Source organism: Caretta caretta, chromosome 4 (genome assembly GCF_965140235.1).
Source record: "Caretta caretta isolate rCarCar2 chromosome 4, rCarCar1.hap1, whole genome shotgun sequence".
Classification (NCBI taxonomy): Eukaryota; Metazoa; Chordata; order Testudines; family Cheloniidae; genus Caretta; species Caretta caretta.
Window position 1 is genome coordinate 49329907 of NC_134209.1, and position 12200 is coordinate 49342106.

General features: G+C 42.6%; 1 protein-coding gene across 4 annotated transcripts in view; it reads left to right on the forward strand.

The window, feature by feature from the left end:
• The first annotated feature begins 661 nt into the window (after nucleotides 1-661).
• MYOZ2 (myozenin 2) overlaps nucleotides 662-12200 on the forward strand; it is a 32246-nt gene continuing 20707 nt past the window's right edge. For 2 of the 4 annotated variants that reach the window (XM_048848016.2, XM_075127619.1), the window contains exons 1-3: nucleotides 663-834; nucleotides 1411-1513; nucleotides 11163-11332. In XM_048848016.2, the coding sequence (XP_048703973.1) occupies nucleotides 1438-1513; nucleotides 11163-11332 (246 nt within the window). In that variant the 5' untranslated portion in view covers nucleotides 663-834; nucleotides 1411-1437. Of the gene's footprint in view, nucleotides 835-1410; nucleotides 1537-11162; nucleotides 11333-12200 lie in introns of those variants that run through there. The other 2 variants (XM_048848017.2, XM_048848019.2) reach the window with 2 other exon arrangements.

Genomic DNA, 12200 nt, shown 5'->3' on the forward strand with positions numbered 1-12200 from the left:
GAGGGGGGGCACAATCTGAATGTTTTCTTTGGCAGGTGGACAAGGTAGCTACTGTCCTGGGATACCTGTGATCCTACATAAAACAAGTTTCTAGCATAAAGTGATACAGTATATTGGGTATTAATGGATTCTAAATTATTGCAGTTTTCAGAAATCAATTTTAAAAAATCATTATGAGACAAATTCTTGTACTATTTCTTGAGAGAAACTGTAGCCTATTGTGAAAGTATTGTCTTAACACAAATAACACTGCAGGTTTCTGATTTCTTTTTAAGAGTAGGCTTTATACATCAACCGTCTGCCACTAACTTTAGTCATCAACTACTATAAAGGCATGGTTTTATCTTTCACTGAAGGATTAGCCCATTCCATTCCCATCAAATATAGTCTTTCTCATCATATATTTATCACCTTATTTTTAAATGTCTTTCCCCTGGTTATAACATGGAGATTATTCTTCTTTCAGAATGATGGGATGATCTGAACAAGTATGAAGAGAGCATTCCACGAAATCTCCCAATAAGCTCTAGAAGAGATACACTCTCTTTGTGGTGGGTACAGCTGAATCCTTTCTGTTCTCTTCTTTCGCCAGGAAGATATGACTAGCTGAAGTGTTTGGTTCTATATATAGCTGGCTGATGTCAGCTGGATGCCAGTCTCTTTGGAGAGGGTCAGCCCCCAGTTTGTCTTCGTACTAGGTACCATGCAGACCCAACCAGAAGGATAGAAACCATCCAGGACCAGTCAGGTCATCCCCATTCATAACAAACTCCAGAAACTTCACCAAAAGGGGTTGGGATTGCTTTTTTCTGCACAACAAAGCCTAACAACAGGGTAAGTGTATTTTTTCCTGAAATATTTTGACATTGTTTGTCCTACAATCTGTTGCATAGAAGACATTTAAGTAACATCTTATCTCAGGAATAAAATATGATGTATATTTTTATCTAGTGGGGAATCCACTTTCTTTGCTTATTTAAAGATGCTTTAACAAGCTCATCAACCTTTTCACTGTCACTTTCAGCAATTTGCCAGAATTTTTCCTATTTTTGAGACTGTAGATCAAGGGTTAACAAAAGACAGCATTTGAAATAAATCACAGATTTGCATTTTTTTTAAACATAGTGTGTGGAAATGAGAAGGCCCAGACCACTGCCACAGATCTTGCTACAGAATTTATGTAGGACAGTATGTCACTCAGGACTTCTTATCTTTGAGCTGGAGAATGTGTCTCTGATCAGATGTTTGCAAGGAGTGATTGCCAGTGTCTTTGGCATTGTTAAAAAGACATCTTAGCCAAATGAGAAATAAGTATAGTCACTAATTATTCTGAAGACAATGCTTGAAATAAAAGTCAACTGGATTCTACACACTGGCTCAACAATGTAAAAATGTGGATTTTTTTTTCAGTGAGGAAAACCCCACCAGACAATCACAATGTTATCACATTCTGCCATGGTCAAAGAGAGGAAACAACAAGCATCAGCCATTATGAAGGAAATCTACGGAAATGGTATAGAGCTAAAACCGGTTACTGTATGTCCTATGTTCCTTTCGCTCCTTCCTAACATTTCTTTTTAATCTTACAGTTTAACTCTCTTACAGCTCTTTCTCTGGGTATTCTGCCATAAATAATCTAGTGGGGGTATCATGCCGCCTATGGTAACTAATCCTTTTGTAGTTGTCTCTTTTCATTTGAAAGCTATTTTCAGATGAACAACTGTTGTGAAGGAATGAAGTAATCTAACAGCTGATGTACATTCTGCTTGGATAGCCTTTCAGAATATTATTTGGGGCTAATATCATGACTGGATTCCATTTTGCAAGACTATTCATATACAAAACATGATTATCTGTCTATATCTTTTTTCCTGTTTTCCATTTCTTTTAATATGCATGATCAAAAATATTTGTATCAATATTCTCCTTCCCCTCAAAGCTAGCTATTGGGATTAATAAACCTTATTAGCTCTTGTCGTTTCTCTCCAATACATAGTCACTGGCTGATCTTTTAAGCAGCAATTCAACTTTTCTGTTGCCATTTTGAGGGAAATGGAAACAGCTATGAAAATCTTAGCTTGATTTTCAAAAGCGGGTGCTTAACATGAGACTTTCAAAAGTGCTTTGTGATTTAGGAGCACATGTCCCCTTGACTTTCACTGGGACTGTACTCCTAACTCAGATGTTTTTGAAAATCCCACCCATAGAACCTGATTTAGGTGCTTTAATAAGTTGCCTAATTTTGAGAAGTGCTGAGCATCTGGCAGTCCCCCTTGAAGTCTGTGGAAGTTAAAACTCAACACTTTTGAAAATCAGGCCATTGGTTTAGGTGCCTAACTATAACTTAAGGACCTAACTTTAAATCTACTTATGAAACTCTTGGATTTATTCTCCTGCTCACATGTATTGTGATAACTTAGATAACTTACTGACAAATAACCCACTTAGATAACTAACTGACAAATTTGATTCCAAGGAAAGTAGGATCAGGCCCTTTGTGTATGTATAAAAAAGAATCTGCCTGTGTAAGTGCCTGCCCATTCCTTTCACATTTTGTTGTAAATATACCTGTTAGATTTTTTAAATGCAGTTATATTAAACCATTTAATATCTGAGAGACATTTGCAATATTTTTGTAGATGCCATGTCTGGATCCCATATCTTTGTATTTAAAGACTATGTAAAACAAGCTGTACTGAAGCCAACTAAGGATTATTTAGATGTTCCACATATGATATAATTGTCTCTGAAGTATCTTATTATTAGGTAACTCATTTGTTAAAGCTGATTGCAGTGATCAGTTAAATCATCCAATGGGTCATTTAGGCATTTGCTGTGGGCCACATCCAGTTTTAATTCAAAATTAGTTAATGGGTCAAATTTTTAAATGTAGAGGCTTAAGATCCATGCTCAAAAATATGTGCCTACCTTTACATGTACAGTTCTTGCAATTATGAGTACAGATCAGAACTTTATGCATGCAAAGGCATGTGTAAATATCCACTTTGCAATTGTAGTCAAGGTAACTGCAACACTCAATTTACAATTGCTCACATTTTCACACACACAATTGGACCTCTTTTAAAAAACTGACTCTAGATTAGGCATAGGGAACTGGTATGAGAAACAACCCAAGCCTTCACCTGATACTGGACTGAATTGATTCCATATCTGGATTAAGAAAATGTTGTTGGAACTGGGAAGTAGGACCCATGACAGGAGAAGGCCTGAATGGGACAGAGACAAAGCAGCAGGCAGCAGTGCAGCTCAAAACACAGCTGACTGGTGCTGATGATTACCTGATTGCAAGTGCAAGTGAAAGTGGAAGATCAAGGATTTAGGAGTGGGAGAAAAACTGATTCATATTGGAGCCTCAATGCGGTTTTACATAGCATGATGTTACTTCATATCTTGTCCTGAAGCTTATAAACACCCACAGAGACTAAGGCCTTGTCCACACTGGCAAGTTTCTGTGCAGTAAAGCAGCTTTCTGCGCTGTAACTCCCGAGGTGTACACACTGCCAAGCCATTTAGTGCGCAGAAACTGCACAGTAGCAGCACTGTAAAAAAAACACCCCAACAAGAGGCGTACAGCTTTCTGTGCCAGGGCTACAGCGCCATGATGCCAGTGTAGACACCCTAGTAGATTACAGTGCTGTGATTGTCCTCCGAGCGGTGTCCCACAATACCTGTTCTCACCTCTCTGGTCATTGGTTTGAACTCTACTGCCTTGCCCTCAGATGACCAACTGTGAGCCCCACCCCTTAAATTCCTTGGGAATTTTGAAAGTCCCCTTCCTGTTTGCTCAGGGACGCGTGCAGTGGTCTCAGCGCATCTTTCTAGGTGGCCATGCCTGCTCCACACACCAGGCAATCCCCCCGCTTGGAGCAATGCTGAGCTGCTGAACCTCATCAGCATTTGGGGAGAGGAGGCTCTCCAGTCCCAGCTGAGTTCCAGCCGTTGGAATTATATGTATGGACTGATATCATGATGAATGACAGAAAGGGGCCATGACCGGGACACACACTGTGTAGGGTCAAAGCGAAGGAGCTGCGGAACGCCTACCACAAGGTGCGGGAGGCAAACTGCTGCTCCAGTGCTGCCCCCACGAGCTACCAGTTATACAAAGAGCTGGACGTGATACTCGGTGGTGACTCCACCTCCACTGCAAAGGCCACTGTGGATACTTCGGTGGCTCGCATGCCAGTCGAGAATGGACCGAGGATGTAAAGGGGGAGGGGGACCCAGACGCAGAGGATGACTCAGAGGTCAGAGATACATGCAGCCAGGAGCTCTTCTCAACCCCAGAGGAGGCTAGCCAGTCACAGGGGTCGGAGCTTGGTGAAGCACAAACAGGAGAGGAGGCCCCTGGTAAGTGGCTTTGATTTTGGGAATTGCTGAAGTGAGTTGTTGGGGGCAAGAGGGTTGCAGAAAGCAGGCTTCTGTCTGTATGATGAGAATATCACCACATGCCTAGTATGAGCGGTGGAACAGGGTGTTGATTGACTCCCTCACTTCATGGAATGTACCTCAGAGATCTCCACGAAACTCTCATGGAGATACTGGGCAACCAACTGCTGCAGGTTCTTTGGCAGAGCTGCTTTGTTTCTTGCCCCATTAAGGGTAACTTTCCTGCACCATTCTGCCTTCACTGGGAGGGGCGGGGGACCATTGCTGCACACAGGCGAGCTGCATAAGGACCAGAGTGGAAGCCGAAGTCTTGGAGAAGACCCTCCCTTGACTCCCTGCTCACCCTTAGCAGTGAGATATCTTCCATAATGAACACAGCCTGTGGAAAGTGTGGGAATAGGAATGATTATCAGGCCTCCCCTACAGTACTGGCTCTCCCCAAGAGCCACGTGCTAGGTGTACAGTACAGTCCTGGAACACTGATTTCCCCTGCCCCTGAGGGCAACACCTGTCCCTCTGCAATTTAGCCCTGCTGAAGAACAGTACCCACTGCACTCTACTCCAAAGGACAAGGTTGCATATGCTATCTGGACATACACAAATCTTTAACTGTCCCAGGAACTCACCCTCCTCCTGGGACCCTCTCTTCCCCCATCCCCTACAGTGCTGATCTGTTTTTTTGTTTGTCACTCTCTTCTAGTTGTTGTTATTTAATAAAATAATTGTTTTGGTTTGAAAGCAATCTTTATTCCATTAACTGAAAGCAAACAGAGCCCTGCAAAGCAACAGGCAATTTTCTTAAACCTTCACAGTGCATTGGCTACACCAATCACAATCACCTCCTAGCATTACAAGCACTGCACTCCTGAGCATAGCAACAAATATTAGTGGCTTTCAGCTTCAAATTGCTGCCTCAAGGCATCCCTGATCCTTATGGCCCTGCGCTGCACCCCTCTAATAGCCTTGGTCTCTGGTTGTTCAAATTCAGCTTCCAGGTGCTGAGCCTCAGCAGTCCAGCCCTAAGTGAAGCTTTCATCCTTCTCTTCACAAATATTACAGAGCGTACAGCACATGGCTATGAGTACAGGAATATTGTCATCGGCCAGGTCCAGCCTCCCATATAGGCAATGCCAGCGGGCCTTTAAAGGGCCAAAAGCACACTCAACAGTCATTCTGCACTTGCTCAGCCTGTTGTTGAACTGCTCCTTGCTGCTGTCAAGGTTCCCATAAGCCATGACATTAAGGGATAGACAGAATGGGCATTTCGACTTCCGCTACGGTGATCTTCTGGTCCGGGAAGAAAGCCCCAGCTTGCAGCTTCCTGAACAGGCCAGTATTCCAAAAGATGTGTGTGACATGCATCTTTCCGGACCAGCCTGTGTTAATGTCTGTGAAACGCTCACGGTGATCTACAAGCGCCTAGAGAAATACCCCTTCCAATTAACGTACTCAGTGGCTAGGTGATCTGGTGCCAGAATTGGAATATGAGTGCCATCTATCACCCCTCCCCATTTAGGGAAGCCCTTTTGTGCAAAGCCATCCACAGTGTCACTCATGTTGCCCAGAGTCATGTCTTTTGGAGCAGAATGCGATTAATGGCCCTGCACACTTCCGTCAACATGAGTCCAATGGTCGACTTTCCCACTCCAAACTGGTTAGCGACCAATTGGTAGCAGTCTGGAGTAGCCAGCTTCCACAGTGCACTCACCACGTGCTTCTTCAATGACAGGGCAGCTCTCATTCTCGTGTCCTTGCGTTGCAGGGCTGGGGCAAACTCATCACACGGTCCCATGAACGTGGCTTTCCTCATCTGAAAGTTCTGCAGCCACTGCTCGTCATCCCAGATGTGCATGATGATGTGATCTCACCACTCAGTGCTTGTTTCCCAAGCCCAAAAATGGCATTCCACTGTGGTCAACACCTCCGTGAATGCCACAAGCAATCTCATGTCGTAGTTACTACATATGACAAGATCAATGTCAAACTGCTCTTGCCTTTGTAGTTTAAGGAATAACTCCACTGCCACCTGTGATGTGTTAGTGAGAGCAAGCAGCATATTTGTCAACACTGCGGGATCCATTCCTGCAGACCGAAGAGGCAGAGCATGCAGTACACAAACCATTGAAAGATGGGGCCAAATGTGGACTAAGCACAGGGATTGCTTGGATGTGAAGCAATGCATCATGGGGCACTGGGACAGGACCCAAGATGCCCTGTGACCCCCTCTGCCTTCCCACAACTCTTAGCGGCAAAAGAGGAAGAGATGCTCTGTGGGATAGCTGCCCAGAGTGCACTGCTCCGAATACCGATGCAAGTGCTGCAAGTGTGAACACACTATTGCACAAGCAGCAGAGAGTATGAACACACAACAGTGGTTTCCCTTCAGCACTCTCTGAGCGGTGATGTAATTGCTGGTGATGTAACTCTGCCAGTGTAGACATACCCTAGTTCAATTATTAAAATAATGAGCCTGGGTAACTGTAAATGACGAAGTCGGAGAAGATGCTTAACAATATTATTTTTACTGGATGATCTAATTATGGCCACATGTGAAAAAGGCTACTTTCCAAACCCTGGCAGTAAGAAATGAATAACAAAATAGTTTGCTAAGCATTGAAGTTATCATGGTGTAAAGAGTAAGCAAGGGCTTTAAAATTGAGGATATCAAATGACAAGAGTTCTTCAAATCAGTGTCAGCATACTCAGTGCCACTAGTATCCCAACTTCCAGAACTTCTCCATAAGACTGACAATGAAGGTTATGCCATACAGGGTTCTCTGCCCGCAGTTTTACTCAGGGATTTCCTCCCCCTGCCCCAATACCCCGCCCACCCCAGTTTTGTGAACTAGTTACAAAAAAATCATGTTTTAGTGATTGTTTGGAAATCTGAACTGAAATTGAAACATGAATACACACTTTAAAAGCATATACATGTATGATAAAATATGTGTATCTGAAAAAGTATAATAGCTTTGAAAAGTATAAACATAGACTATCTTCCTTATACAGCTGTTGTTTTTTATGACAATGTCAGTGCATTCATTTTGGTGATGTTGGCCAACCTAATAGTTTCAAATTATGATTTGTAAATGAGCTCTCCCTGACAGCTAGTGATGACCTAGGGGCTGGGGGGAAAGGCCTCACGACCAGATTTTATTTACATTCACACCTAATCTACCTAGGTATTCAGCAAACAGAGCTGCGTTGCCCAAGAGATAGATTTTGGCTGGGGTTGGGTTACAAATCACTTGAATGCGCGGGGAGGGGGGGAATGAAATGTTGTTATTCTTATTGTATGAGTAAAGGGCAGTAGAACTGTACTTAGCCTGGGCTGATTGAGGGCATCAAGAGAGAAGGTGGGGACAGGAGTTTTGCTTGATGGTCTGCCTGAGTCACAAGTACTATTTGACCTGCCCCTCTCCATTGTTTAAAGACAGAGCTGATTAGGTTCCATAGATAGTCTTTTGTTTTGTTAAGTGACCACTACAGCTGAAATCAGGTCTAAGTGCTTAGACCTGCTGTGGGACAGTGTTTCTGTGGAAGAGATGGCCCAGGCTGCACTAGCAGCGAGGTTCCCCCACTGAGAGCTCAGCTGAAATCACTGAGAGCTGGGTGGAACCTCAAGAGACCAACTCGCAGAGGTCACAGTGGCAGGTGGCAGCAGAAGGTGACGGCGCAGGGCCATCGGCAACAGAGCAATGGAGTGAACGGTGGCACAATGAATAACAGTGGCCAGAGTGAACAGTGAGCAGCTGGAGGAATGAGCAAGGTGCCTTCTTTCCCCCAACCTGGGAGGTGAACTCATGAGAAAGAACCTCTGAACTCTGAGTCTCCACTGACCAAGGACAACACCGGTGAGTGTTAATGAGGCTGTTAAGAATGCTGGAGACACAACACAGTTCAGGAGAACAAACATGGCTGTGGCACCATACTTGCTATTTAAGCAAGAGATACCGCACACTACAAAATGGAGGCCAATGTTAAGTGGATTGTCACTTGTTCATCCTGAAGTTGAACACTGGTTCTGGACAAGACCAGCAAATGCTCACTATCTTTCTGCAAGAAACTCAACTGACTGGCTAGAGGTATGTGGTGCAATAGTGAAAGACTCAACAGTTGAAAAAGTGAAGAACTCTCTCACCACAAAAAAATTTGCATACATGGCTGATGAATGCAACAATGCAAATGGGCATCAAGTATTAAGTCATTGTGTACGTTATCTTCATGTCAGTGGTAGGGCAATAGATGCATTTCTAGATGTTCAAGTTGTAGAAGACACATCGGCTGCAGCTGTGACAACCCACATCTTAGAGGAGTTAAATGCTGGTCAATTGGACCCCAAACAGATGGCTGCTTGTGCATTTGATGGAGCTGCAAACTTCTCTAGAAGACACGGTGAAGTACAAGCTTTGCTCAGAGAAAAGTGTAACACTAATCTCTCCTATACACACTGCAGAGGCCATCTACTCCAACTAGTGCTAGTGCGAGCTGCAGACTCTTCAAAAGACATTAAAAAAGCTACAAATTTAATGTCTTCATTATATTCTTTTTTCAGCAAGAGTCCAAAAAGACTGAATATCTTGGAAAATATAGAAGATACACTAGGACTGAAGTTCAAATTAGTCCAACCTGGGAAAACCCTCTGGCTTTCTCATGAGCGATCCTTGGCTGTTGTCTTAAAATTACTCCAGCCATTATTACTGGCTTTGGAAAGTATCTACCAAGATGGGATGGATCTAAGTAGTAAGGCTGGTGCATTACTTTTGCTACTACATTCAGAGAAAACTATTGCCATTCTCTCCCTTGTAAGTCTATTTTTGAAACCACTTGGGTCATTAAACAATGTCATCCAGGCATCTGCTACAACAGTAGTAGATCTTTGTCCAGCAATAGAAGCTACATTTGGATCAATCAGAGAGCTACCCATTGAAAAAGTACTGGAAGAAGCAAAGACTTTAGTCCAGAAGTTGAGTAATGAAGGCATTTATATTGAATCCTTAAGTGAAGAGGACAAGAAGTGTTTGTTAAGACAACTGAAAAAGTACATAGATTTGATTCTTAAAAATCTACAACAGTGACTGATAGATTCTACTCAACCTCTACATAGCTTTTACACAGAGGTCCTATAAAACACCGACAGTTGAGTGGAGTGAGGCACTACCAGCAAAGGGGCTGCCATGTGCTCAGGGCAGAATAGGGAATCTGAACACACAGTGGAATATCATACGATGAATAAATGAAGATTTGACTTCAACTTCTTTTTTTATCATCACTAGTGCCTTCACCCAATCTTTGTGCTATGTTTCCTGGGATGAAAGAAGTAGGAATTCATCTCTTGTTACTCCCAGTCACAACAGCTACAGTTGAGCATTCTTTTGCCTCATTGAATAGAATTTTGTGTTCTGAAAGAAGTTGCCTTCTGCCTGATCATGTGAATGATCTAATGAGAATACCAATTAAAGGAATGGAAGTACCAGACACACGGGAAGCCACCAAAGATGAACGCATTGCATTCATCTTGTTCATTAACAGAGTTGTGCAAAATTATAACAAGAAACCAATAAGGATGTAGATGTAGTGCTTCATAGAAGGCTTGAGTAGCCAACTTTAATTTTTGTGATGATTTTAAAACATGAGTTAAATCTAATTGAATGGTCATGAAACATTTTTCAGTTTTTACTATGGTGCCATAGAGCCACCTTCACACTCAGGGTCTCACCCCTCATCGGCCCTGACCCTCCTCCAGCTCCCTGTAAATTCGAACCCCCCCACCCCCAATTTCAATTCCTGGGGAAAACCCTGGTTCTTACTCTTCCCCCTCCAACACCACCCATGCATGCATATTCATTATCAAAGTTCCCCAGAGTTACAATGTAAAGCCAAGGAAGTGATCTTTTCCCCAAGCAGGGACCTAAGTAACACTGACAGCAGTAATTAGATTTCCAGCACTTGTTAATCTTTTGAAAAGAGTTGCTTGTAATTCTCCTATTGATGAGAACTGTTAATTGCAGTGTGGAAAAAAATAGATAATTATTCTGAAGGAATCATGTAAAAGTTGTTAGAAGTATATTTTAATTCATTGTTACGTCTTTCATTTTCATAAACTGGACCTTTATTCTGAAATTCTCTAAATAAAACTATTAAGTAGTGGCTCCCAGCCAATTCAAACCTCTGTTACAGGAGGTAGCTAGCCTTAAAAAATCTAAAAAATGTGAATGAATCATTGAGACAAAAACTATTGCAAGCAATCAGAAATAGGAAGATATGTGTAAAATAGGCTGAGGAGTTCTTTCTCTGTCCAGTCCAGGATATATATTGATTTAGGCCGGGTCCAGGACTGAGGTCAAGGGGAGTTTTGACACTGACTTCAGTGAAAGTAGGATTTTACTGATCACTAAGAAATTATATTGTAAGATACCGAGGGTCTGATTTTCAGAAAAGCTGAGCACCTACACTTCTAACTGAAATCAACAGGAGCTGTGGGCGCTCATCACCTTTGTAAATCTGGCTCTCAGTGCAGTGGTTGAGAAGCTCATTCCAGGCTACGGTGTACTTCATAACTCCCCAAAAAAATGACTGAGTTCACTAATACAGCATGGAGCAGGAGGATGTTACTGGGGAACTGGGGTGCATTTCTTGTTGGACTACAGATATAGGGAATATAATAATAAGCATTATTTAGCAAAAAGCAGCATTTAAGGAAAGCAGAGAAGAATATTTCATAAGGCATATGCTTGTCTGTTGTGGTACAGAGTCAGATGGCCTAGACCTTGGAAAGAAAATCAGCATCCCCAGAGACATCATGGTGGAGGAACTATCAATACCCAGCAACAGAGGTGCAAGGCTATTTAAGATGCGTCAAAGGAGATCTGACAAGTACACCTATGAAAACTATCATTATTTAGCAAATAAGCAAAGGAATGTGAGTATTTTGTATTACAAGTGTCTAAATACAATACAGTGAGACTGGTGTGGGGTTACCTATGATTTGCATGGTACTGACTGCAAGAATTATCCATAGCTTTAGGAAAAGATGTGAACTGAACCATGACCTGGAACAAGGCCAGTGTGAAGCACAAAGTGAGCTGTATCATTTTGTGGTCTTCTAGACAAATCAAAAAAGGCTCAGATCTGGGTGCTGCTTTTAGGTCCCACAGAATGGGACAACAAGGTTCAAGGGCCTCAAGTTGAAAGTATTCACATCAAAATCTGACTCAGGTCAGTAGTGACCAAAAGTCATTACCATGTGACAGCTGATTTAGGAATGATGTAAGGATTACTTTGTTAATAACAGCTGAAGGCTTTGAAGATGCAAAGTTCTATATAAACAGCAAGTATTAATATTATTATTGTTATTATTACTATGAAAACTATGTTGGTGGTCTTATTCCAGTTCCTAGCCAGTAACATCACCTGTGCAATTGGCACTAATAGTCTTCCTTGCTGGCACTCTTAGCAAAGGAGTAAGGAATTAAATGGGCCATGGGGACAAAACTGCCCCTTGAGCTGGCCCCTAAGGAATAGGGTTGAGGCACATTGGCAGGGTAGTAGGAATTGCTGACTGGGAATCAGATGCTTCTATATTCTAATACTGGCTTTGACATTCATTCCTTCTGGGGTCTGGGGTTGTCAGGGTTCCCTTCCCACTCTGAACTCTAGGGTACAGATGTGGGGACCCACATGAAAGACCCCCTAAGCTTATTTCTACCAGCTTAGGTTAAAAACTTCCCCAAGGCACAAATCTCTATTTGTCCTTGGACTGAGGTATGCTGCCACCACCAAGTGATTTA